This window comes from Homarus americanus, unplaced genomic scaffold (genome assembly GCF_018991925.1).
Source record: "Homarus americanus isolate GMGI-L3 unplaced genomic scaffold, GMGI_Hamer_2.0 scaffold50281, whole genome shotgun sequence".
Taxonomy (NCBI): Eukaryota; Metazoa; Arthropoda; class Malacostraca; order Decapoda; family Nephropidae; genus Homarus; species Homarus americanus.
Window position 1 is genome coordinate 1,944,618 of NW_024742338.1, and position 25,757 is coordinate 1,970,374.

Consider the following 25,757-nt stretch of genomic DNA (forward strand, 5'->3'; position numbering starts at 1 on the left):
TTATTTTAGGTTAGGTTAGGTTAGGTTAGGTACAGGCATTTGATCTATTAACTCAGATTAAATTAAGTTTACCAATTTTTTGTGACTTCATGACACCAAATACTGTAGTAGTCGAGGTTAGGTTAGGTTAGGTACATGCACTCGTTCTATTAACTCAGATTAAAGTAAGTTTACCAATTTTTTGTGACTTTGTGACACCAAATACTAGTCGAGAAGTGATAGGCAGTCCGATTTATTCATCTAGGACCATTATTTGACTTCATTGCGACTACATTTGGCTACATTTGGGTAATTAGTCGGACCCCAATTTTGATGCTATTGATATTTTCAAGGCCCATCAGGCATTCCTTACTACTTAAAGAGTCCTAAGTGTAGTGCAGTGTTCATAGATGATGTTAAATTTGTGTGTCTTAAATTAAGTATAATAATAATATCCTCCAAAAGACCATGATTATTCTTGATAATAATAGGTAGGTGGGAGATGTAATATTCCTGGTTATGTTACATAGTTTGGTGATACACACGAACCAACGAAACCTGACTACCTAACCTATGTGTTTGTGTGGGCAGTTGACATACAGACACTTTATATGGGGAAAGTTTGATAGGTCACATTGGGGTCCAATGAATTACCCAAAAGTATATTAAATCAGGGTAAAATCTTAATGAATATCTGTTATACATACACAAAACATGTCTCATAATATTTTTTGTGTAATTTTGTAAAAATAATTTGTAATATGAAATAATAAACAGCGAAAAACTTTCAGTATTGGCGAACGCTAAATTCCAAAGAGTTCGTGAACAAGGGAGATAACTCAGATCCATCGTGATGCACATCGCTAACCTAACCTAACGAAAAGTAAATCCTACGGCTATGTTAAATACCCCAAAGTAACAGAAACATTGGTAATTATATCTCCATTTTGGATAGGTGACTCTTTGGAATTTAGCGTTTTTCGTTGTTTATTATTTCATTATTTTGACTACATTTCAATGAAAACATTATTAATCAGGTTTTATTGATGTAAAACATATATTCGTTAAGATTTTACCCTGATTTAATATACTTTTGGGTACTTTTGGGTAATTCGTTGGACCGGTCACATTGTGTTTGTCATTTGTCATGCACAACATAAGGCAGGAGACAGTGGCAGTTCGATATTTACAAGAAAATTTTGGGACAAAAACCTAAATAAGAGAGTCCCATTCCTCCACCCAGTTTGCTTTAATTTTTAGGTAAGAAATAAGTTTTCTTCTACAGAGATTTTTTCGTTGGGTGCCTTTGGTTGTACAGTAGTTATAAAGAGTTATCCTGAAATATTTAATACAAGAGAGCATAAAAGAGAACTGTGTTAAGGTGTTGACTGTTTCTATACACTATGCAGCCATTAGACTGACATTAAACTGTTCATTAAAGTTTACATGAACCAAGTTCAGAGTACTTCATGTTAATGATGGTTTATTTTATAAGGGCATTTCACAAAAACACTTGATTTATAGAATATAGATCTGGCAGTGGAGCAAGAAATTAGCATTTTTTTATTTATTTAAGAAGCAACAAGTACACCTTGGGCTCTGTACCACCAGTGCTTTAATAATCTAAAAATATATATACAGTATACTGTATATCCAGTAGTACATACAGTACACAGATTACTGAAATTCCTTCAATCCATACATACTAAAGTTTAAATATACTGTACAGTAGTAATTTAGTGGTGGACTTTTAAGTCACCTGTGTGCCAGAGGCTTAGACCATGGCTCACTTGCCATGTCTTTTGGATATTTAAAATAATTCTTCAAAATTTTGACAATGGATCCATTACCACACATGTATTCCAGCAACAAATGTGACAGTTACAGTATAAACAAACACTCGAGAACCATTGGGTTAGTTGTGTCCATGTTGTGCGGTACCACACAGTACAGTACAGTATTATGTCCTTTACTACTCAATACACTGACGGAGAATTGTAATTGTAAGATTTTCAATTAAATTTTTGTTACCAGTGCAGTATATTATAAGAAAATGATGGTCACAATGCTAGTTCCTAAAATACATTGTATATTGAGTGTTGCTTAGTATTTAACATGATGATTGTGGATAAATCTTTATACTGTACACTACTGTGTGTGTAATAAATCTTTACATGTGTATTTTAATGAGATAGAAATTAAAAAAATTATTTGTAGTTCTGGATGATAAAATGTCTAAAGGGTAAAGTACAAAGGTATTGGTGTGTGATCAGAGATAAGATTATATTCCCAGTACTATCAGTATGGTGCCCATAGTTAAAGAATAATACAAGTAGATAGCAACCTTTAGTGGTCATCCTTATCATTGGGGTCGAGTCTAGTATGTTGGTGATATAAGTGAGGTGACCTCTCTTGTTAATTGTAGCAACACATCCCAGACAGCAGCACACAGACAGGTGTCATTAGTGTGTTTGAACATGTTTTTGGATTTTGATGTAAGTATTTAAAACTTAAAATGTAAATTTATTTTTAGTTACTGATTAATGTCCACACATACACATACAATGTACAGTCCTATTCATTAGGGCATTTAATATTGTTTTAATTTCATTTCATAATATGTTAACTACTTATTCTAAATTCCTCGCACAAACCCTGACACAACCTGATGAGTCTCTGTAATTGCACAAGTGAAGAGACTGTACATTGTGACATCTGTGCTCTATTAAACATTGAAGACACATACAGGTACATTAATGTTACATAATAAAACATAATAATAACTTGCAAAAACATGAAACTTTTACGAGTTAAGATGTTCACAGCCCCGGGGACTGAGTTGTATGGAGGGAGGCTCTTGTCTTGAGGAGGGTCATTGGTATCTAATTCTGTGTTGTAGACTCTTACTACAGTCACTCCTCGACTTACGACAACCCGGACATATGACGGTCATGGTCGTATAAAATATTTTTCACATTACGTATTTTCGAGTCCCGGCGTTAGTGATCGCGCTGTGTACTGAGAAAATTTTCGTTTGTAATTCCCTTTAAAGTGGCTGGCAAGCATAAAAGTGAGAGTTCTCGTGGTGCTGAGAAGAAAAAGAGACACCCATTTTAGAATTTCTATGTCACGACCAATTCGACTTGCTGACCTGGTCGTCGGGACGGAACCCCGTCGTAAGTCGAAGAGAGACTGTATTTTAGCTTATCAACAGTGCTTGTACTTTTTACTTACCCACTCATGCACTACTGCTACTCTACCTACCTTGGTGAAGATGGATGGTCTGCATCACACAAAGACCACAGAACAGTCTCTTGAGCAGGGTGTATGTGCAGCATCAGTAAACAAAGTACCGGTATAGATCACCTGAAGATTCAATCCCTCCAGCTTATTTCACCTGAAGATTCACCCCCAGCATAATTCACCCGAAGAATCATCCGCCTAGCATATTTCACCTGGATATTAATTACCTTAACACTACCTGGATGGGGTTAGATTAGATTAAATTGGAGTATGTCAGGTTAGGATTGTGGTGGTTAATGTATAAGTGAAGTGAGCTGGGGTTGAATATTCAGGCAATCCCAAAGTGCTAGGCACATAACCACCACCTCCTCTGATATAAAGTGCAGCTCTTGTGAATGTGTGATGTTCACCTGTACAATTTATTACACTTGTATGTATATATTTTAATTTTTATATATATCTTTTAGAAAGGTGCAAAGATTTACCAGATAAGATACAGTTTTATCCAGATTAAGGGGTTTACACTAGACAATACACAAAATTTGCACTTTATTCTAATTTGGATATTTTTTGGTAGTGTTAAATTATTCAGCATTTTTATTTTTTTTTACATTGGTCTGAATGTCCAGTTTTGGACACTGGGGAATTTGACAAGGGTAGAGCCACAAAGTTGGTGGTCCATATATACAACAGCTGATATCATCATTTTGTTAACATAGTGACATACAAATTCTTTATTTTGAATGGTGATGAATAAGGTAATAACACTGGGGGCATAAGATGATGCACTATAATGATTTAGACAATACGTACTGTAGCTTAAACTTGTGTAGTAGTTGAAAAGATGGGCATCGGCAAACATGTCAGTGTTCATGTTTTGATTACAGTACTGTACTGTATTATGCAGTTGCTGTAAGTAAGCCTACATGTGTTTTTACTTTTCAGGTGGATACAACAGTTTTTAATACTGTAATGAAAAATAGTTTTAAAATATTGTGGTTTGATTATACAAGTATTCAAACAATGTACTGTACTGTACTATAGTAGGTACTGTAGGTACTTTAGTTTTACAATGGAAGACTACAGTTGGTAAAGTTAGGTTAAACAAAGTCTTTTATACTTAAGTGAATATAAATTTTTCATTGCTTATTTTCTCTTCAGAAAATGATTGGAATAATAATGATAGTGTACCAGTACGTACTGCTGATGTGCGACTTCGTGCATCTGGTGGTTATAGCAGCATTTCTGACGGCTAAATCCATGTGGTATCTTCTGTTTCCTCCTCCAATGAAGTCTGTCACCGGAGAAATTATTTTGGTGAGTAAAGCACTTGAAATTTTCCTTCTGCTTTGAAATGAAAAAGAAATGTAATTATTTTTGTTTTGTAACCGAATCATGTGAAGATCGGCCCTCCTAGTTTATTTCACCCGATGATTAAACACACTAATGCTACCTGGGGGAGTAGGTTATGTTAAGTCAGCATTAAGGTGCTTAATCATCCGGTGTAATAAGCTAGGGTATCTAATATTCAGGTGATCCAGGTAACCTAATACTGTCCTCTACTGTACATCCTGTAATGATCCTTGTCCCCAGAGAGGCATTATTAATATTTCTGTCACTCTAGATATAGTTCAAGTCATCTTTAATTTAGAGAGAATCGTAAGCATCTCTCTCTTACACATCCCAGCTTATAGTCTGTCTTTTTTCTGTTGTAATTTGTCTTAATCAATTCCAAATATACGTACAGTATATGTTTTATCCATTGTGTGTACTCTCTCTCTCTGTTGCTTCACACTTCCCAACATTGGTATGATCCAGTGTTATTCTCCTTACCACATTTCATAACTTAAGTTTCATGTCTTTAATATAAATTAGATATATATTTTTTTTTTATTAATTGTTGGTTTTTTTTCATTAATATTTTTGTTATTAACTGCTATGTTTTATTAATATTACTGTATAACTTATTATTATTAACATCAATTATAGCAAGTGAAGAAATAATTTAATAACATTAATATATTTTTCCTTCATTTATATATCTCATCTTGTAGGTGACTGGAGCGGGTCATGGCATTGGACGAGAGCTGGGACTTCAGTTTGCCCGGATGGGAGCCAAAGTTGTGTGCCTGGACATTAACGAGGTCTGAGTGTTTATCTCTTACTCTACAGTACTGCCTTGTTCATATGTTATTCCTTTATGCTGTTCACTTTACTTGAGCCAACCCTTGAATAATATATCTATGATAAAGTGTATATTGTGACATTAGTTATTTGTACATATAAGTTAACATTTCTTATCTCTGTTCATTTTATTCATCTTCTTTATGTGTTACCTCAGGCAAACAACACGAAGACAGTAACAGACATCAAGCGGGAGGGTGGAAATGCCTGGGGTTATAAATGTGACGTCAGCAGTCAGGAGGAGGTTCAGGAGGTGTCTAGGAAGGTGTGTGTGTGTGTTTTTGTCCAGTTTCATTTTACATTTATACCGGAGAACTCAGTCAATTGTTATTTCCAGGTCTCACTAGAGGTCCAGTGAGGGCTGTTTCCCCTTTTGGGTCCAGTGTTAATACAGGAAAGAGTTGATTGCTTTTTATTTGTCATCAAAGTATATGCTTGAAATATGGTGTTTACGGTATATGTATCTAGTGAATGGTTCATGATTGACACGTGTTTCATATAAATAGAAATATTCAATTAACTTTTCCAGTTTCTTAAATCAATGTGCAAAGTGATGGAGGGATTCCCTTTTACAGTATTTCTTGCTGTTGCAAAGTATATAATAAGTACATAATGCAGCTCTTTGCCTTATATCAAATTATTTAAGAATATTAAAAATATTAGTAATCAGTATGACTTGCTTTTTGGAAACATGGTTACCTAACTAACTTAGTTTCTGGGGTAAAATTTCCTATAAAATATGTTTGCAAGAGAAGTATTCCTTTATTTCTTATGTAGTGTTGAGAAGATCTGCCTGGGAGCTGTGCAGTAAACTTAAACTGAATACAAACATTTCCACAGACTGCTCTTAAAAAATTAGAACATGTCCTCTTACAGTAGTGTGTGTTGGGTTGGTTGTGGACACATTTTGGCATAAGATTTTCCACTTTAGCTGTAGTGAATGAATCTCAGAAGAGGATGAATCATATTGACCTGAATACTTGGTTGTAACTGAATGCCAAACATGAGAAGTAATAGATAAGTGTTGGGTACAAACTGACTGTGATTCTGGTAGATGTATTGTACAGTAAACGGCAAATCACAGAGAAGTGAAAAATCATGGAAAATAGTTTAAAAAAAAAGTTACTCTCAAATGGTAGGGGTGTACATATACACCCCTATAAATCCATTAGTGAATTAGTAATACTTCAGTCAAGTGCCGTGAAACTGGCAAGTTTAGTTCGTGAATTGAAATTTCAGATCCGTCAGGAGGCTGGGGAGGTGACCATCCTAGTGAATAATGCTGCCATCATGCCCTGTAAACCCTTCATCAAGCACACCTCAGGGGACATAAAGAACATCTTCAACGTGAACCTTTTTGCTCACTTCTGGGTAAGGATAAAAGAGATTACATGAAGATTAGCCCCCAGCTTGTTTCACTTTCAGATTAAATGCCCTAACACTACCTGGGGGTTAGGTTAGAGTAGATTAGGTTAGCATTAAGGTGTTTAATCTTAGAATGAAATAAACTGGGGCTAATCTTTGTGTTATCCCAATGTTTAAAGTACAAGTTTTACAACCTTTCTTTTTTTTATAGAATTTTCCTAAGAACTAAATTTATTTCAATTATATGGCCATTCCTAGACAAAATGTAGCAGTATAAGGGTTAGAATTATTTTAATGTTACAGAATGATAGGATATCCTATGTGGATCAGTTTCACTGTGTGGTGATGCCAGGTCTTCACATATTGTTGCCATGCCTGGTTTGGTATATTGGTAGACTGTGGCCAAAGTCTTCTGAATTTTAAAAAGCCTCACTTGCTGAATAAAAGAAGTGTCATCAGGTGGAACAGATACTTCATATATGGTAACAAGTTCACTATTGATAACAAAATACCTTGTAGGTCTATGTAAGCTACTCTCCTGGCTTCATCACCTTATGTTAATTTTCATATTACTCAGCTAAAAAAATCTATAAACACATACAGTAATATCTCTGTTAGCCGGAATCCCTCAAACCCAGAACTATCCAATAGCCGGAATTGAAATTCTCTCGGAAAATCGTTCCCAAATACCCAGAAAATTCCGGGGATGGGGAAGTTTTTTTTCCGGGTTTGAGAGATGAAAATCAGGTGCACTTTCTGCAAATTCAGAGAAAATTTTCCGTTGCCCTGAAAATTCCGGGATGAGGGATTTTTTTCCGGCTTTGGGAGACTCGTCTTGTTACCCGGAAATCTCTCATTCCCGGAAATGCTCTGCACCAATTGTTCCAGCTAACAGGAATATCACTGTATAAAGGTATTAGGTTATGTCATATTTTAAAAGAAATGACAAAAAAATACAATAACAATGTTGGGCGGAGTGATTGTGCTGTATATACAGTACAGGTATATGGAAGTATTAATTAGTGAAGCATAATGAATTTATAAAAGAAATATGGTAGTTCATACTCAAGTCTGTTACAAGGAAGTGAAGGACATCATCAATGTAGGGTGATGGGTACTTAAAGCTTCCAAATATGGAAGAAAATAACTGGTGTACTTTTTTCTGTTTCTTTAAATGTTCATATAAAATGAGTGAAACATATAGTAATACTGTTTCCTTTTGCAGACTTTGCAAGAATGGTTGCCTTCATTTCTTGCAGCTGGCCGTGGTCATGTTGTTGCTGTGTCGTCCATTGCTGGCCTCATGGCAACCTCTAACATTGTACCATATTGTTCATCAAAGTATGCTGTCAAGGGTGAGATTGCAAATTGATACTTCTTCTGGTTATTGACTTAGAAGTGATAAGAAATCTTTATTGTTGGCACTAGGGACAGTAGTGTAATTATCAGTGTGATTATTTTATAAGTCTAAATCAGAGGTGGATGGTGGGAGAGAAGAGTAAGATAATAGAAGGGAAGGAAAGGTGAGGTGATGGACCATGGTTGGCCAATTTAAATCAATTGTTTAAACTGAACAAAAAAAACATAGTATATTTTTGTAATATGTGCCTTTATTTTTTGTTTTAATAATATTTGGGGGGTTTATTACTTACAGATGGTATTAATGATTTATACCTGTAGTAGATTTGGGAAGGGCATATGATAGGGTGAACAGAAAAGCATTGTGGGAGGCATTACAAGTGTATGGGGTGGGAAGAAGGCTATTAAATGCAGTAAAGGCAGTCTATGAGAACAGCAGGGCAACAGTAAGAGTAAATGGTAAAGAAAGTGAAACATTTGAAATAAATGAGGGTGTTAGACAGGGATGTGTTATGTCCCCGTGGATTGCGAACTAGATATGGTAGAATTTAATGTACAGTATTTCATTATTGATTTTCTGAATATTTTAAGGTGCCATTTTTATAGTATTGTCACCACTTGGAAATTACTTTAGCTTTTCATTTACTGTACATGTAATTAATCATGTTCTAGTACTGTACTGTACTGACATTTGTGAATAAACTTTGTGATATTGCTCAGGCTTCACTAATACTGCTACAGTATAGGAATACAATACAGTACCTATATGTTACACCTAAATCTCTACTTGTATGGTACTAATATATTTTTAATTAACCCCAAAATATGAATTTAATTATTCTCATCAACATTTCACATATCAAGGAGCATATTTTTCCCAGGTTTGATGGATGGCATGACTGAAGAGCTGCGTTATGGTGGCAGGAACCCAAATATCAAATTTACTTGTGTTCATCCATTCATTATTGACACTGGTCTTACTAAGAAACCTCGAATTAGGTAAGAGAACAAATGTGTTAAGCAGGCATTTTTGTATAAAAAAAATAATTACTATTGGCCTCAGAATATCTCCTAATATCAAGTGCACATGGCTTCAAAATGACCTCAAAATGCCCAGGATATTGGTCAGATTTCCAAAAAAAATTGGGGGGTCGTCTTACAGTTCCCCCCTAAAATCCCCCCAGCTGAGTGGACTTTCTGTGCTTGCCATGTTCCCCCACCTACAACTTTTTGGACCCCCCTCCCCCCCTTTTTTTGATATTCCAGGATCCACCTCTGTTAAGTCTGGGTTGTTCTTCTTCATGTAGTTTGTGCAGTACTGTATAATCGGAGGATGAACATAAACTGCATGAAATTATGATAATGAAAATTCTTTTGGAGCATTAAGCCAAAGGTGGAGAGGCAGTAAGATGTGTTGTCAGGGTTGATGGTTGTTATTATTAAGATTAGAGACACAAAGGTTATAACAGGTAATGTTTAGAGGACATGGATGAAAGCTGTATAGGATTGTGGGATGAGAATTTTTGATATTTTATAGCTGTTCCATCAACTCTGTAAGCCACTTTCTTATTTTCTCAACCAGTCATCAACAAAAAAGATTGAATGCCACTGACTCACTAATTCAGACAAATATTATTTCTTATGCTGTTGCAGTGCTGTGTGACCTGACTCATATTTGTGCTTTTCAGGTTCCCATCTTTCAACCCCATCACCACACCAGAAACCTGTGCTGCCAAGATCATTGAAGGTGTCTGCAGGGAAGAGGAGGTTGTGTGCATTCCTTCTAGGGATTATTATGGACACATAATAATGGGGTAAGGATGCTTTTAATGATTAAAGTCTCACAGTGTTGGCCAATAAATTTTTTTTACTTGGTCAGAATCCAATCAACATATTCTGACTATGAAGGGGGGAGGGGAGGGGGGGGTCACAGAAAAAACCTCCTTGTGCTTCAATTTTAATCATTTCTCATTATTGACACAAGGTCAAATCACTCTCTCATTGACAGATGAGCAAGTTGTGCCTTCCATATCTGGTTGCATCATCCAGATCTTCCCTGTTTGCTGGCTGTACTGTATGTGGTCTAAATTTGGTTTTGGACTCTTCAGTTTCATAAAAATGCAGGATAAAGAAGAATGAACTCTTTATCAAAAAAATTTGAGTAGTGCATGAGCATTTATGGCAGTGTATACTGAAAGTAAATATAACACAAATTTACTTCAAACTTGGCCTAGCTGGCTGGCCACTAAGAGTACTTATGAGTTGGCCAAAAGTATCATCCACATCCCTATAGAGTTGTGTCAGTAGATTATGTGTGACAGGTTAAATGTGCGTCAACTTTAACATGAATATTAGTAAAGTGTTAACGTTATTTTCAGGCTGCTGCCACGAGAAGTACGAAAAGCATTCTTGGACTTCATGGACACAGGAGTGGATGAGGATTGTTAATTGTTACCAGTTCCTCTGTATTTGAAGAAGTGAAGCACTATTGTTACCACACTTTCATCATCATTGTGTAGGTGCTCTTCAGTTAAGTTTTTCCATTTTGGTCAATGTGCTGAAACAGATGAATATTTGTTTGCTCACAAAAGTATGTGAAACTTACTTAAAGTTATCAACAGGTTTTACTTTTAATTGGTTACAGACATTGATATTTTTCGATGTGAAATAGTAAGACTAACTCTCTTACAAGTAGATTGAACATTTTGAGTAAAGGTTTTGGTTAGTGTCTGAATGGTAACTATAGGCTGTGATGATAGTGATGATGCCCATTCCACTTAAAATTAAAAACATAAAGGTTCACTGTGAAGTACTTGGAAATCGAACAACTTGAAACATATAGGAATGACTGTAGTAATTACTCTTCCATAATTTACAATGGACTTTATTTAGTATTAGTTCACTAACACTCCCTGCCAAATCCGTTACTAATACAGTACGGGTAATCAGAAACTTGATAAAATACTGTACTTAGAAAATGGTGACTGCAGTTGTAGGGTGAAAAAGAAGGATGTTGGTAGCTTAGTGTCTTGCTCAGTATTGTTCAGGCTCTATATATAAAATACTGTGCAATATATGTAAAGGATGATGGTTTTTATCAGTATATATATCCAGTATATACAGAATCACTAAAAGGCAAAATTTTATTATATCTGATGTATTTATTTTGTCAGTGCAAGAGTTGCTAATCCTTGGACCCAGAACCTAGTGTAACCTAACTTTACCTACCTATCCTAACCTAAGGTATCCCATCCCAAACTTAATCTAATCAAACTTAAACTTGCACAAGTTAACCTGTCCCAAATGTAACCTAGCTTAAGTTAACTCACCTCTAGCTTAACTTTATCACTCAGCTAACCCAACTTACCCCTGATATAACCTAACCCATTACTCTGCCTTAGTATGACCTAATTTGACCTACCCACACTGTAACCTGACAACCTACCCTAAAGTGCCTTCAACTTAACCTAACAAAGCTCCTTAACCTACACCTTACAAGCTAACGTCAGGTAATCAGTTCCATGGGTGTATTGTGTAAGGTCATGTTCACACTTGAGGGTCTTAGTATAAGGAATAGTTTAGTTTTTGTAGTGAATAAATATGCCAGACTGTGTTATATGAAGTTCCTTGTAATTTTAAGAAACTTATTTTTATGTACCAAGAAAAACAGTTATTATGTTAGAATAAGGATCAATTTTATTATAACCTATTCAGTGATGAGGTAATAGGGTGTATTTAATAAGTTTAAGAGGAAGTAATTAGTTTCATATTGTGTGAGGAAGATAATTGGAGAGTCAGAGCATACTGTGACAAGATCCCTGTGTACTGTATAATGGATGTTGAGTCATGGCATGCAGGTAATCTTATTTTGTTACCTGTATGATCCCAAAGCCATTATTTATTTTATTCGGGTAACTTTATGTATGTTTTATATTTTTTTATCATTATTAGAATTTTAGTATGTAACCATCCCACCGAGCATGATTAACCCGTAAACTGTGTCTATAGCGATTTACCTGTCAACCACTCAGTGCACACAAACAAACACTTGCAGTATATAAATTTTCTCCAAACATCTTTTTAACTCTTGTGAATTAAAAGCCAGCACAGCATTATAGAAGAATGGGGAATCAAATATGAGTCCATTACCTACCTTAGTTTTGCCCCGGTAAATTCGTGCACAATAGGAGACATCACTTCATTGTCAAAAAAGAAAGTAAAATATTCCATTTCAGTCGGTGTCATCACAAGACCAGTCTCGAGTACACCAGCAATTCTGTCATCAAAATAATGGATGTCTGGCACAAAATCTGACCCATCAGTCCACACAAAGGGTGGCAAGGTCATGTCGCACGGTGGGGCACTTGCCCCCACCTCCTCTTCCCTGGCCTCCCCTACCTCCTCCACTGTCACTCCCAGAACCCTTTTCCTCACCAACACTCTCGTTATCCCAATCATCGTTGTCAGATAAGGAGGACATGGACTCATCTGTTTTATAAACTGTGGGGGCAAACTTAGGGGGTGTAAGGTTTTCCATTTTTTCAGATAGAACAGAATGGCACTTAGTGGTAACAAGTGTGGAGGCATCCCTTCTCCACCCTGTATGGCAACATCAGTCTGAGTAGCACATTTTTTCTTTTTCCCTCCCTCACTTCACTCGCTGTCCTGCTCTTACTTCTAGCTTCGTTGTCTCAAGTAGGCAGAGCAACAGCTGTTGATGGAAGCGTGATTTTGTGTTATGAAGTCTTGAGACTAGGACGCACGTCTTGCCTCCATCACGACCGAGATATGACTGCTTTATTAATGGCGCTGGTGGGAGGAGTACTCAGTGGAAAAGCTGCAATGTGTAAACATCCTATACTTGACCCCGGGAGATAATAAAAATATTTGCGCTTTGCATTCCAGAATGTATATTGCACTCCTCCGCTAATCATTTGAGAGTGTGTCACAGTTTACGGGTTTACCTTCATCACTGTTGTTGTCAGGGTCACTGGTCACACCATACATTCCACTCTTGTGTTTATTGTGTATGGACTGTAGTTATTTGAAAGTTGTTTACCAGTTGAGGGAAGATGTTGACCATGGCATTATTTTTGCTAACATTTTTATTAGAACAAATGTACAGTATTTATTTTCCTGGATTTTTTGCATTCCATAGTCCTCAACTTAATGAACAACTCATCTGACTTTGTGTATCAATCTCATCCATTCTCAACTCCTCAGATTGGAACAAGGTACACACCCCTCACAAACTAAGGCTTTCACTTTAGTAAAGGATTAAATTTTGCCATGAGATGATCCTCTAAACTGTCTCCAGTCCTCTGAATTGTTTGCTGTGATAAGTTAAGTCATAGAAACACGATGTCTTCCTTATGGTAACCCCAATGTGTTTCACTCACAAATACCCTCATATCAATCCCTTGTATCAGTGCCTTGACTCGACATGTACACTAATACTGAATTGGGAATTTTTATCTATTGGGTAAAAGGATCTCAGGTTACCTTAATTTTTTTGTGTGCAATACAGTAGAGCAGGCATGGGCAACCCGCGGCCCGGACCATGTGTTTGTGTGGTCCATGGAGAGAATAAGAAATTTTATTTAATGTGGCCCACGGTTCAGGTAGAGGTAGCCAGTTTATGGCGAGTAAAGCAATAATTATTAAAAGAATAATCTTCACTCATAATTCATTACTGTTTTATCTCCTAAGAGTAAGTAGCTATGAAAATGTAATAGTGAAATAAGTATAAATAGTCAACAATATAAGTTTATGGGCCAAGTTCGGTGAGGTCTGTTTGATGGATTAGTTGCTATGTGGCAGTGAGTCACTTGGGAATTAACTAAGGTTGGGTAAGTCAGTGTGGGGTCACAAGTGGTGGTCACACAGGGTTAAAGTAATTAAGTACTTCCAGAATAACAAAAAACACCAAAATCACACCTCAGAAACCCATAGTTGGTGAGTAATTAGCATTGAAGTAATGTAATTAAAATTCTTCCAAGCGTCATTACGACCACTAATTTCCCCACAATCGAACCGTGGACCATAGATTCGGAATCGGAGTACCTATACTGAGATTTTCAACGGAATCAAATTTTTGGCCGAAACCACCAATACGTATATATATATAGAGAGAGGAGAGAGAGAGATGCCTATAGGTTGTTTCATTGTACATTATTTCCTCATGTGCCAAGATTAACATTGGCATTATTTTGGTGGGTGTGTCTCATAGGTAAGATATGCTGTAACTGTAGGAAAAATCAACGTATTCACAGACTGCTTCACTCGTCTGTTAAATGCCGAGAAACATTAACATATTACTTTAAAAAATTATTATGGTGGATTTGTTTCATGAATGGGATAAAGACTGTGATTGTAAACTGAAAATATCGTAAGGGGGATGTGATGATAAACTGTTTCACTGTCTGTGCTAATACAATATTAACATTACTTTTGGGTTAGGTAGGATATAAATTTTGGTTGGTAGGTCCGCAGAAAATTACCTAAATCGTAATGCGGCCCTTGACTAAGGATATATCTGAACCAGTCTGCAGGGAGTACCCATATAAACTTCCTTTAATTTGTGTTATTTCATCATAGTGTTGCTGGTGAAGAAGGTCCTGTGTAATGTTCCATTATAATGTTGACCTTAATCTGCCAGAGTGCAACTACTTTGTGTTGTAGCGCTCATCATCCCCACCTCAATTGACTTTATGTTGTGCCAGCAGCTAGCATTTGTGTTTTAGATATGTTCTTTTATGTATTTTTCCATGTGTACTACAAACTATCCCCAGTATAAGTGCAAAGTACCCAGGAAGTGATAATGCTGTGTGAGTGTGTAGGGGAGTGATAGGCAACCTAGGCTATAGTGCATTTTTTTCCCCAGCTGAGAAGAGATGCCCCTCCCCCTCCTCAAGAGTTACAGTTGATTGGTTGTTGCAAAAACTTAAATTTTAAACGATCAGAGGCCGTGTAATATTTCAATGTGATTCTGATGGTTTAAAATGTTAAGTTTTTGCATAATGTAGTATTACTGTTACGTAATTTGTCTTAGTATGCCTTATTGTGGGTAAAAATAAGTACCTGGTAAAGTTGTATATTAAATGTGTCCTCCGAAAGTGTGAATTTGCTACCCGAGTTCCACAGTTAATTCATGTGCTGTATTATACTTCTGATAAACTTCCTACATGCTCATGTTTTAAATAATGAATGTATGTATCTTTATATAATTTAGTAAATATCTTTCTCGTCAGAAACGGTCATCCCAACGATTATGAATACTTATTTAGAAATACATCATTACTTCAGGATGAAATCGAACAGATTTGCAACAGCCAATCAGCTGTAACTCTTGAGGAGGGGGGGAGGGGGTATATTTACACAGCTGGGAAAACTGCACTATAGTGAGGGTGCCACATGAGTAGCCCTTATTATCTTGGTGGGCCACATGAGTAGCCCTTCATTATCTTGGTGGGCCACATGAGTAGCCCTTCATTATCTTGGTGGGCCACATGAGTAGCCCTTCATTATCTTGGTGGGCCACATGAGTAGCCCTTCATTATCTTGGTGGGCCACATGAGTAGCCCTTCATTGTCTCAGTGGGCCACATGAGTAGCCCTTCATTGTCTCAGTGGGCCATATGAGTAGCCCTTCATTATCTCAGTGGGCCACATGAGTAGCCCTTCATTATCTCAGTGGGCCACATGAATAGCCCTTCATTGTCTCAGTGGGCCACATGAGTAGCCCTTCATTATCTCAGTGGGCCACATGAGTAGCCCTTCATTATCTCAGTGGGCCACATGAATAGCCCTTCATTGTCTCAGTGGGCCACATGAGTAGCCCTTCATTATCTCAGTGGGCCACATGAGTAGCCCTTCATTGTCTCAGTGGGCCACAAGATTGAAATTTGGGATGTGCACTAACCATGACCCCACAAATGATCATAAATACATTTAACACAGGTCAAATATTTCATAATGAGTTAGTGAAAATGTTTGTAATTACCGTATAGTACATCTTAGAGAAGCACAACTACCTAGAGTAGAACACTGAGGTGATCATAAAGTGTTTTTATATAAAAAGTAAATAGGTCTACTTAGTGTGAATCTAAAATTGTCAGTCAAAAGTTATTATAAAATTACCTGTATATTAGTAAAAATCCCGCCAAAGTACAAAAATACTTAATAATTGCCTTTAGTTCAATAAATTGTTAAATCAGTGCTGTTTCTTGTACGATTCTTTCATGTGTAGGGAGGATAGTCAAACACCGTGTCTTGTGGGCTGCACTTATAAGAAGCCTGATGAGCTGCATGTGGCCCATGGGCTGCAGGTTGCCTACCACTGGAGTAGGGCGTGTGTGTGATTTAGGGAGACACCATCAAGAAGAGGTTGGATGAGTGTAGATCACTTGCTGTCGAAGTCACAGATAAAGGACATAGAGTATTCAGTGTTTTTGTGAATGACAGGTATACATGACAACCACATTCCTCTGACAGGCTACTCATTAGTTTTAACATGTAGACTTTAATTTGAAAAGACTGCTGAATGCATTTGTTTTTTTACTTTATTTCATATTATTACCATATTCTTATAGAAAAAACATTCATGTGTTGCCTTGTTATTTATTAATAGCAAAGCCTTTATTTTTACATTGAAGCAAGTATCCATAAAATATTTGGAACGTTAACAAAAATATTTTCAGAATGAACAGTTATGAATGACCTTAGGCATGGTTTTTTGGATATGCAATGGTCAACTCTGTACTACTGTATTATCTCTGGCCATTATTGCTGTTGATAATATTGTAATGGAATTTAACTTTTTGTATCTGTAGTGTAGAAGGGAATGATGGAGACACTGAAGTAAATTTACGAAGGTATGATATAGTACGTTCTGTGCTTAACTTTTATTACCAAAGTTCTTCCATTATGTATACAAAAGCCATAGGCATTTATGTACCTAGTATTTAGTAGTATTATGGCATTTTTTTATTTAATTTCTAAAGAAATAAATTTTTTGAAGTTAAAATCTGGATTCTTATCACTGGTACCCAGTCCCAATTGGTTTTTACCGACAAGTATTAGGAACATTACAACAAATTCTGGTGTGGTCCACTGTCTGAAAACAGTTTCTCTCGTATTTTTTTTTTTTTTTTAGTTATTCACTAAATCTATCTTTAATCAATATGTGGAGTACAGTACTTGCTGCCTGTAATTTTTTATGCTAAATTTAGTGTTTCTGTTATTACAATTCTGAGAGAATCAGTGAATTCTGTAGTGCAGTTTTGGCTGCTAACTTGAAAACCTTGATTTTGTTTAGAATTTCAGTACAATACAGAACTGTTTAGGTAAACCTTGTGGTGCCACATGAGGCTTTATGTAAGGGATCCCCTTCATCCGAGCATGCACTCTCTTCTGGTCAGTGCATTGATTGGGCATCAGCGTTCTTGGTCCCAGCACACTGATTGGCTATCAGACCAGCTTAAGCACAGAATGTCACTGGACAATCATAGACCACCACTGATTTCCCTGATCCGGTGCGGCACAGTGAGGCTCGCTGTTCCGTACAGGAATAAAGGGGCATGCCAGCAATCAACTTCACTCTCTTCCTCACCAGCCACAGAAAGAACAACACCTTTCATCCAGCACCAGATGCAACTCTTCAAGCTACTCCAGACGCAACTACAGCCTCCGACACTCTGCTAATCATTCTACAGAACAAACTATTTTTGTAAATAGTTTTTCTTTCCCCATCTCCCAGTACCAGAACATCACTAAACCACAGTACGTGTTTGTAAAGAGTAGACAGCAAACTAAAGAGAACAGACCAAACACACTACATTGGTTCCACCAGAGTGACTCCACAAAATGGAAAATTGGCTATCTCATCTAACTGGATCAACACCCACAGAAATACACTGCATTGGTCTGCACTCTTCCCACAGAGGTGGCTACACAGGTATTGGAGGTTATATCCAGTCTTCTTGCTGAAGACAAATTCGCCACCCTGCAGACAACCCTCAAAAATCACTATCGCCAGCTGGACACCTCCCTCCTACAAGAATTGTCTGGGCAAACCTTGGGCGACTCGACTCACTGTTGTATGTGCACATTTTCAGTCTATTCCTTTTTGTTTATCTGCCAGAAAAGCTGCAAGTACTGTATACTTGAGTGTAAACTCTGCCACCACCACTACTATAAGGCTTCATGTAGCACCATAAATTCTTATGTGGCACCAAAAGGCCTCATGTGATAACAAAAGGCCTTATGTGGCACCTTAAATCATCATAAGGCACTTTGAGGCTTTTTGTGGCACCATACGGTGTCATATGTCACCCTGAGGACTCGTGTTGCAACAAAAAGCCGCATGTGATACCAACAAGGCTCCTGTGGCATCATAAGGCACCCCTGGGTCTTATGGGACACCATAAGGCCTCATATGGCACCCCTGGGTCTCATGGGACACTCTTTGGATTCATGGGGCACCATAAGGCCCCATGTGGCACCTTAAGGTTTGTGTGGCATCCAAAGGCCACATGTGGCTCTACAAGACCTCACATATACAGTATATAATTTAGACTTCTGATATATACTGTAGTACATAATATATGTATTATTTAAGTTTGTAAATTATTTTTAATTAAATCAAATACAGTAATAAAATATCCCACTTCAATAAAGCCTCTTGTTACATAAACACTTGAGTCCTTCTGCTACTGTAGTAAGAATGAGAAGTCTGTATTGAGTGGGAACTCCTCAGGAAGCTTTCCGCTGAAACAAACAAAGTGACCTGAATTAAAATGAATTGTATATTCTTAAAATATAATAAGTACTGTACGAAAACCATCATTCCAAAAATCTTCTGAAGTTTATACAGTGATCCCTCGGCTCGGTTAACAAATTACCTTCCATAAGAATCTTCAATTCGGTTAACGAACAAAAATTTGATTTACGAAATCCTTACGAAAATCACGTTTTGTTGTGAGCGTCAGCTGACGGCCCAGGCTGCCAATTCAGTGATCTGTTATGTTTAAATTTGTTTCCAATGGAGTAAATATCAATAAAGTTGAGCTTTTTAATATTTTTGAATGTTTTAGATTAAAATTATTAGTCATTTTAACATTAAATATTGATAATATATGCAGTACAGGGAACTAACATCACGTTTTGTTGTTGTGAAAATCAGCTTATTAGCTGAAGGGATACAGTACTCGGCCAATTCAGTAATCTGTTCTATGTTTAAATTCATTTCCAATGGAGTAAATATCAATAAAGTTGAGCTATTTAATATTTTTGAATGTTTTATATTAAAATTATTAGTCATTTTAACATTTATTTGACATATTGATAATATTATATGCAGTACAGGTTCAGTTTGGCTTTGTTTACTGTTGAGAGAGCAGCTATTTTGTTGGTGTCTTGAATATTTTTGCATTTTTCATTGAAATTATTGGTCATTCTGAACTTTAGTTCACATATTATATATATAGCGCAGTGCAATGTTGATTTAAAGAAAATATATTGAATTACACCAAGTGAACTTAAAATTTTAATGTTGAAATAAGGCATGAAGCATGGGCCCAAAGAAAGTGATTTCTCTTCCATACCGCTTCCTCCTTTTCTCCCTTCTCCTCCTCCACCCCACTTCTAATTCCCATCATCATCATCAACTAGGAGCTTTCTACATACACACCTCAAAGTAAGTGTACTTTACTGCATTATTTTTTATTTACTTTGTACGTACATTTGGTGAGCTGGAACCAATTGCCAAAATTTTTGGTTAACGAACGACCTTCTGGAACGAATTGTGTTCGTTTACCAAGGGACCACTGTATAACAAACACTGATCTGATGTCCACTTACCATCTAAAGAGTCTAGCTGGGTGTAGTCCCTTTAAAACAGCCGATTGTCCTGTCACATGTAATAGTGCCCCTTCTCGCAGGCCGAGCACTGCTGGCGTGTCTGGGATCTCGTGGTACTGGTTAATTCTCTCTTCACGAGTTTCCTGTAAATAAACTTAAGTTTTATTTTACTTTACAACACCCTTCACGAGTCCTGTACATCCCTGCAGCCAACACACACTCTCCCCTCATTTGCTGTTACAGTACTGTTACTGTATTCATTGATGTCTTACCTGCTGCATCAGAGGTGTTCTGCCATGGTATTACCCATCCATAAAAAAAAAAGCCAGAGGACCACATGAAGATTATGCACCCCAGCTTATTTCACCTCATGAATCATCCTCCTAATGGTAACCTAACCTGTCCCCCTCGGATTTACCAATGTTACTTTATACATCACTAATACAAAGTTTTTCATCACTTCAGTTTTACCTGATATACTGAGATCAACTACATAAGGCTGCCATTACTGTGACCAATAAAATACAGGCACTGTATCATGACTTTGTACTGCACTGGCTTCTTTTCTCAACTTTGCTATACATTATTTAAATTCTTTCAAGATACTGAAACAGGATAAAATAGATAAAAATACACAGTTGACCCTTGCTCTTCATGCAGGTTAGGTTCCATGGACCCCTGCGAACTATCAAAATCTGTGAATCATATTAGTGGCCATAATATTATATGTTTGAGATACTGTACTGTACTGGAGTCGCCCATAAACACAATTGTCTATGTTCCTTCAGTATGTTTTCTTTAAATAGGGTACATGTACATTGTTGCAAAACATTAATAAAACAATGAAGTCATACAATATAGTATACAATAGGTATGGTATAAAATAAGAGGGGGGCGATGACAGTCAGCTGGTCGCACTTTGTAACAAGCTATGATAATTTAATAGTGTACAAGTACTATACAATGGAATATCTTATCTGGGGTTGGGGATTTTTTCAGGAAATTTGATTATTTTACAATAATATTTTATTAACCCAGCACCAAATGAATGTAAATAATATATGAATTATTATGAAACTGCATACTGTCACATTAGAGCATCGAAATGATATTCCCAAAACTTTTACAGTTTCTTATATAACAATGGCACATGCACTGCCTTCTCACAGGTAACAAATGCCGTGTGTTTTGGTGATTTCTAGACTCGATATACTCCTACACTTAATTTTTTCTTATCTTATATCATTATACCAGTAATACTGTACAGCATGCAGTATTGTCTTTATTCATGAAGGACACTAACACATTGAAATGACTTACGCAAATTATGTGGTTACTTAACACAGCTAACAGTGGCACTAGCACTCAGTCGTGTGAGGGGTGATCAACTTATTTGGCATGGTGGAAACTTAACACTTGTAGGGCACTTTTATTATTTATTAGGGTTATTTTTACATTATGTGCTTTCACCACTATTTATGTGTCATATATGGGTACACACACACTTTGTATAAAACAGTGGATGATGCGGTAGACACTGTACTGTATAATGTCAACTCCATATGTGAAACAATTGTTGTGTAGCAAATTCCTTCCTATATTTGATAGCAATGTCTAAGTGAAATGACATACCCCCATGTGTTTGCTGGCAGGGTCGGCATCAATGTAGTGTGGATTGATGTTGAATGGGATGAGGGCCAGGGCAGTGAAGCTCGGAGGAAAAACGATGGGCATGTCATTTGTGGTGTTGATGCTCACTGTGGCCATATTAGTCCCAGCACTGCTCCCAATGTATGGAATACCATCCTGTAAAATCAAAGTTTGTAAGAGATGTGTACTGTAAGAAACAGACTTTGTGATAATAACCCTGGCAACTGAAGTAATTTAAACAAAAGTTACAACCGAAGACAAATGGTGTTTGTATGTCTGGATACAAATAATGAACCGAAAGGTATCCCAACAGGGAATGCTGATCCTAAAATGTGCAAATATTGCCTGATTCAAAGAGTCCCAGATGTTAAATACAATATCAATCTTTTGTGTTCAATTAGCACAATTCTTTTTAACTGTGCTTAAGATCAGCTCAATATAATCTTTTATTCCATCTCACTTTGACACAATGAGGTTAATATATAATGTTCAAAGGAACTGCATTTTTCCAATTTGAGTTGATGGAAACCAATACCATTATAAAACCATGCTGGACCAAATAGCTTTCACAGGAGGGGTCCGATAAATTTGGAACTGAACAATCCTGTTGTCTCACTAGGGTTGGTAGGCATGATTGTGAAACATTTCCTACCTATTATGGTAGACTTAATTTAGTTATTTAATTCAAAATATAAAATTAGGTCTTTGCAATATGATGGTGAATATCAGTGTCTTATGGGCCTTCATCAAAATCCTTCGTTTGTGGCGTCATGTTTTGCACAAGAATAGTAAAGATAGTTTTTTATCAAGTGTACTGTACATTGCAGTATTGTTTGGCAACAGATCAATGAACAATTTGAGGATCCTCTGATGATTAGCTCCCACAGCTTATTTAACCCGATGATTAAACATCCTAACATAACCTGAGGGGGGGGGGGCTACCATTAGGGTGGTTAATCTTAGAGTAAAATCAGCTGAGGGGCTAATCTTCAGGTGTTCCAAATTTGGACAGAAAGAACAAGAAACCTTCACCTACCTGTAGTACTCTTTTACGAATAGGTTCAATTAATTTGTTATCATAAAGTGACTTGAGAAGCTGGAAAGTGTTGCCTCCACCAATAAATATTGCTTCAGCATTATTCACAGCAGAGACTGGATCTTCGGCTTTGTGTATGCTGTCCAGCTCAAACCCTGTAAAATTTGATAAAATCAGGAATCAAATCTTGAAAATTACTATTAAAATTATGAAAGTGAACCCCCCCCCCCCCAGAAACTTAGGCCCAAATATGTTAAGTGAACCTCTTATCTGTTTATCAATCTATTGTATTATATTTGCTTCTCTTCCACTTCCATGTTTGTTCATACAAAGATAAAGGAAAATGATACAGTATGAGAGTGTTGGACAACAATCATAAGGACATCAGAACTACAAAGCTATACAGTATTTTTAATAAATTCTTTTATCGAGCACAACCATCTCGTCTTTAACTGAACCAGAGGGAGTGTAACATACCCCAAGATGTGAACTTCTTTTGAGCTGTCTCTGCGTAATTGTCCATCTTGCGGAGGGCGTAAGGCACAAATAATACCCGCTTCACATTTTTACTGTTGGAAGGAGAGAGAATCTGGTTAACAAGTTTACAGAGCAAAAGAACTAGTGTATAGTATTAAAGGTCTGTACTGATACTTAAAACCAGATATCTTGACAGTTTTAACTATTAAAATATAAAAACTAAATGTAGATAGAGCATCGATGGAGTCCTAAATGTACCTAACATAAAAGTCTAGTGAGTGTGTCTTGTAAGGTGTGGCCTTCTCTTTCTCCACCTTCTGTAGTTCTGCTTTACTCTCCACAAAGCACTTAAGAGACCTGTCACTAATGGCAACTTCTCGCCCTCCAGCTTCAGTTTAATCTTGGTGATAAACATAGCACACTGACCAATTTAGCACAGACCAGTAAGTTCTTTGAAATAATTCAGGTTGGTATTGGATCCTTCCCACCCAGAAATAGTATATTAAATAAAAACGACCTCGCCTAAGCCAAAGTCAGTATATTCTATAAGGAAGGGCTAGTATCCTCTTTCCTCCTACACCCTTGAGTTTAGTGCTTGTCAGTAGTTTTTACAAATAGCAATACAGTAGTCACAGAACATAATGGTCACACGGTTCCTACAAATTACTTAACTAAAGTCCCATAATTGTAGTTCCAATAAACTTACTGCTTTTATTGTTAAGTATACATTATAAAGGTTAAATAGTTCTTATTGAGGAGTCACTTTACCCAGTCAAAAACTCCTTGATATGGTGAGCAGCCCACTCCAGGTACCCACTGCCATGAACAGTGGAGTTGGAGAGCAGTAGTAAGCTCCTTGACGACATCTTTTTGGTCTCCCTGGATCGCCTGAAACAAGTGTAAAGTACGTCTTCAAGTACTGTACATACACACAAAGGTGCTGTGCAGTCATTAGCCGCTTGGGCGGTCGGTCACGTCTTTTACACACTGTTGGCAAGTAACGGGCATGTACTGGCTCCTGAATGTATTTGTACCAATGTTGCTCAAGTGATCTTGAATGAGCTTACACTCAAGTGCCATGACACTGGCAGATTGTTCCAAGAAGGAATTGTTCAATTTCGTTAATTTTTTTCCACAGATGTTATCATCATTATAGTAAGTATTTTAAACGAGGTGACAACTTTTTATTTTCATAAGTATTTTTTTTTATCTATCAACGATCATAAATCACCTGATATGACACTAAAATGTTGTCTGCATGCTTTGTATGTGAACAAATGAATTATTTACTCTAAATTCTCCTCCAAAAAATCTGCCGCTTCACCACATATTGTTTAATTGTTAACCGACCCACTCGGTCCCGGTGTACTCTCACATCCACAAAAAACATAATTACACCATGATGCTACAATAAAATTGCCTTCACTGGTACCAGGTATGAAAATGAGTACAATACAGCACTTTCTTTTTAATATAGCGGAGGCTTCCCGGCTAGGAAGTTAGGTAGGTTTCTTTGGTAGATTAGGTCAGGTTCTATTAGGTTCTGTGCTTTGTTGTATAAGTTTTATTACTTTCTATCATGCAATGAACATCCGTGGAAAAAATGAACGGAATCAAACAACTTCCGGTGGTAGCAGTGTTCTGATACATTACCCCAAAAATGTTTGCCCCAACAATAATTTGTACTTGTGGCTTCTTCCACATTAAGCTGTGGTTAGCTCAAACTCCAACAGCAGATTATGAATGTTAGTTATGAATTCTTTATCTTTTTATCTGTGCTGGAGCTTTATGTTGGCAAGAAGTGTTCAGCCTGTATATGTCTTGTCTGTTGATGGTCTTAATGCTAGACTTTTAAGTATTCCATTTAACTGGTTTCAATACTTGCCAACAGTGTAGACCTGCCCCACAGTCGACTGCCCAATAAGCTGTAACCATTAATCAACAGTGATACCAGTAAGCCGACACCAGTAAGTTCTCAACTGAAGGAATACCTGCTAAGTGAGTGTCAGGACTCGGTTATTTCACTTTTTTTTCATAACGTCTCACACCTGATAATATGTCCGTGTAGAACACTCATAACTGTGATAGAATGACTCGATACCATAAAAAAATATTAATAAAAATACGTCAATATTAGAAGAGGCTGCTCAGTACCAATGAACATCAACAGACGGTGTGTGTCAGGCAGGACCAACGGGATAGCATTACCATTCATTATTTTACCACTGATAAACTGGTCACATTACCTGCCTTTATCACCTTATCATTGCAAGAGGGGTGTGGTTATTTATACTAGGCAAGGTCTTAGTGTCAGCCAGATGAGTGTACAGGGGGTGGATATTTCTGAAGAAACCAAATGATGTAAAATTAAATTAAAGGGAAAAGACTATTGTCGGGTGTATCTACAAATCCCCCCATTCTAGCTTACTAAACCAAAGGAACTTTAACTATGGCGATATCGACTGGAGAAACGAGTTCAAACTAAACGACTTAAGTAACCCCGTTACTCTTTTTTGTAGAAACTCCAAGAGGTAATTTTCTGTTCCTACATGTTAAGGACCCGACACATTACAGAGGGGAGCAAACACCCAAGCCATTGGACCTCA

General features: G+C 36.9%; 2 protein-coding genes across 9 annotated transcripts in view; one reads left to right on the top strand and one right to left on the bottom strand.

The window, feature by feature from the left end:
- The window catches only part of LOC121876830 (epidermal retinol dehydrogenase 2-like), a 67,878-nt gene extending 54,562 nt beyond the window's left edge, over positions 1 to 13,316 (top strand). For 3 of the 5 annotated variants that reach the window (XM_042382274.1, XM_042382277.1, XM_042382275.1), the window contains exons 2-9: positions 4,384 to 4,539; positions 5,277 to 5,366; positions 5,564 to 5,671; positions 6,646 to 6,777; positions 7,997 to 8,126; positions 9,012 to 9,129; positions 9,819 to 9,944; positions 10,509 to 13,316. In XM_042382274.1, coding sequence (XP_042238208.1) covers positions 4,384 to 4,539; positions 5,277 to 5,366; positions 5,564 to 5,671; positions 6,646 to 6,777; positions 7,997 to 8,126; positions 9,012 to 9,129; positions 9,819 to 9,944; positions 10,509 to 10,578 — 930 coding nt within the window. In that variant the 3' untranslated portion in view covers positions 10,579 to 13,316. Of the gene's footprint in view, positions 1 to 2,357; positions 2,475 to 4,383; positions 4,540 to 5,276; positions 5,367 to 5,563; positions 5,672 to 6,645; positions 6,778 to 7,996; positions 8,127 to 9,011; positions 9,130 to 9,818; positions 9,945 to 10,138; positions 10,205 to 10,508 lie in introns of those variants that run through there. The other 2 variants (XR_006090826.1, XM_042382273.1) reach the window with 2 other exon arrangements.
- A 3,701-nt stretch (positions 13,317 to 17,017) lies between these two features.
- LOC121876831 (alpha-aspartyl dipeptidase-like) lies at positions 17,018 to 25,389 on the bottom strand. Of its 4 annotated transcripts, none has more exons than XM_042382281.1 (7): positions 25,306 to 25,389; positions 23,920 to 24,039; positions 23,152 to 23,243; positions 22,675 to 22,829; positions 21,621 to 21,794; positions 19,989 to 20,131; positions 17,018 to 18,896 (listed from the first exon to the last, which is right to left on the bottom strand). In XM_042382281.1, the coding sequence occupies exons 2-7, from the start codon at positions 24,015 to 24,017 to the stop codon at positions 18,839 to 18,841; spliced, it is 720 nt and encodes a 239-aa protein (XP_042238215.1). In that variant the 5' UTR covers positions 24,018 to 24,039; positions 25,306 to 25,389; the 3' UTR covers positions 17,018 to 18,838. The 4 variants fall into 4 exon arrangements, with proteins under 4 accessions (XP_042238215.1, XP_042238212.1, XP_042238214.1 ...); XM_042382278.1 differs by having other exon boundaries at positions 25,278 to 25,381; XM_042382280.1 differs by lacking the exon at positions 25,306 to 25,389 and adding an exon at positions 25,143 to 25,299.
- Positions 25,390 to 25,757: the final 368 nt, after the last annotated feature.

Coding starts and splice junctions, on each gene's coding strand:
- LOC121876831 (XM_042382278.1), bottom strand. CDS start 25,366: ATGAATGGTAATGCTATCCCGTTGGTCCTGCCTGACACACACCGTCTG. Junction 24,040..25,277: donor CAGCCTCTTCTAATATTGAC/GTATTTTTATTA, acceptor CACTTGTTTCAG/GCGATCCAGGGAGACCAAAA. Junction 23,244..23,919: donor ATCAAGGAGTTTTTGACTGG/GTAAAGTGACTC, acceptor TCCTTCCAACAG/TAAAAATGTGAAGCGGGTAT.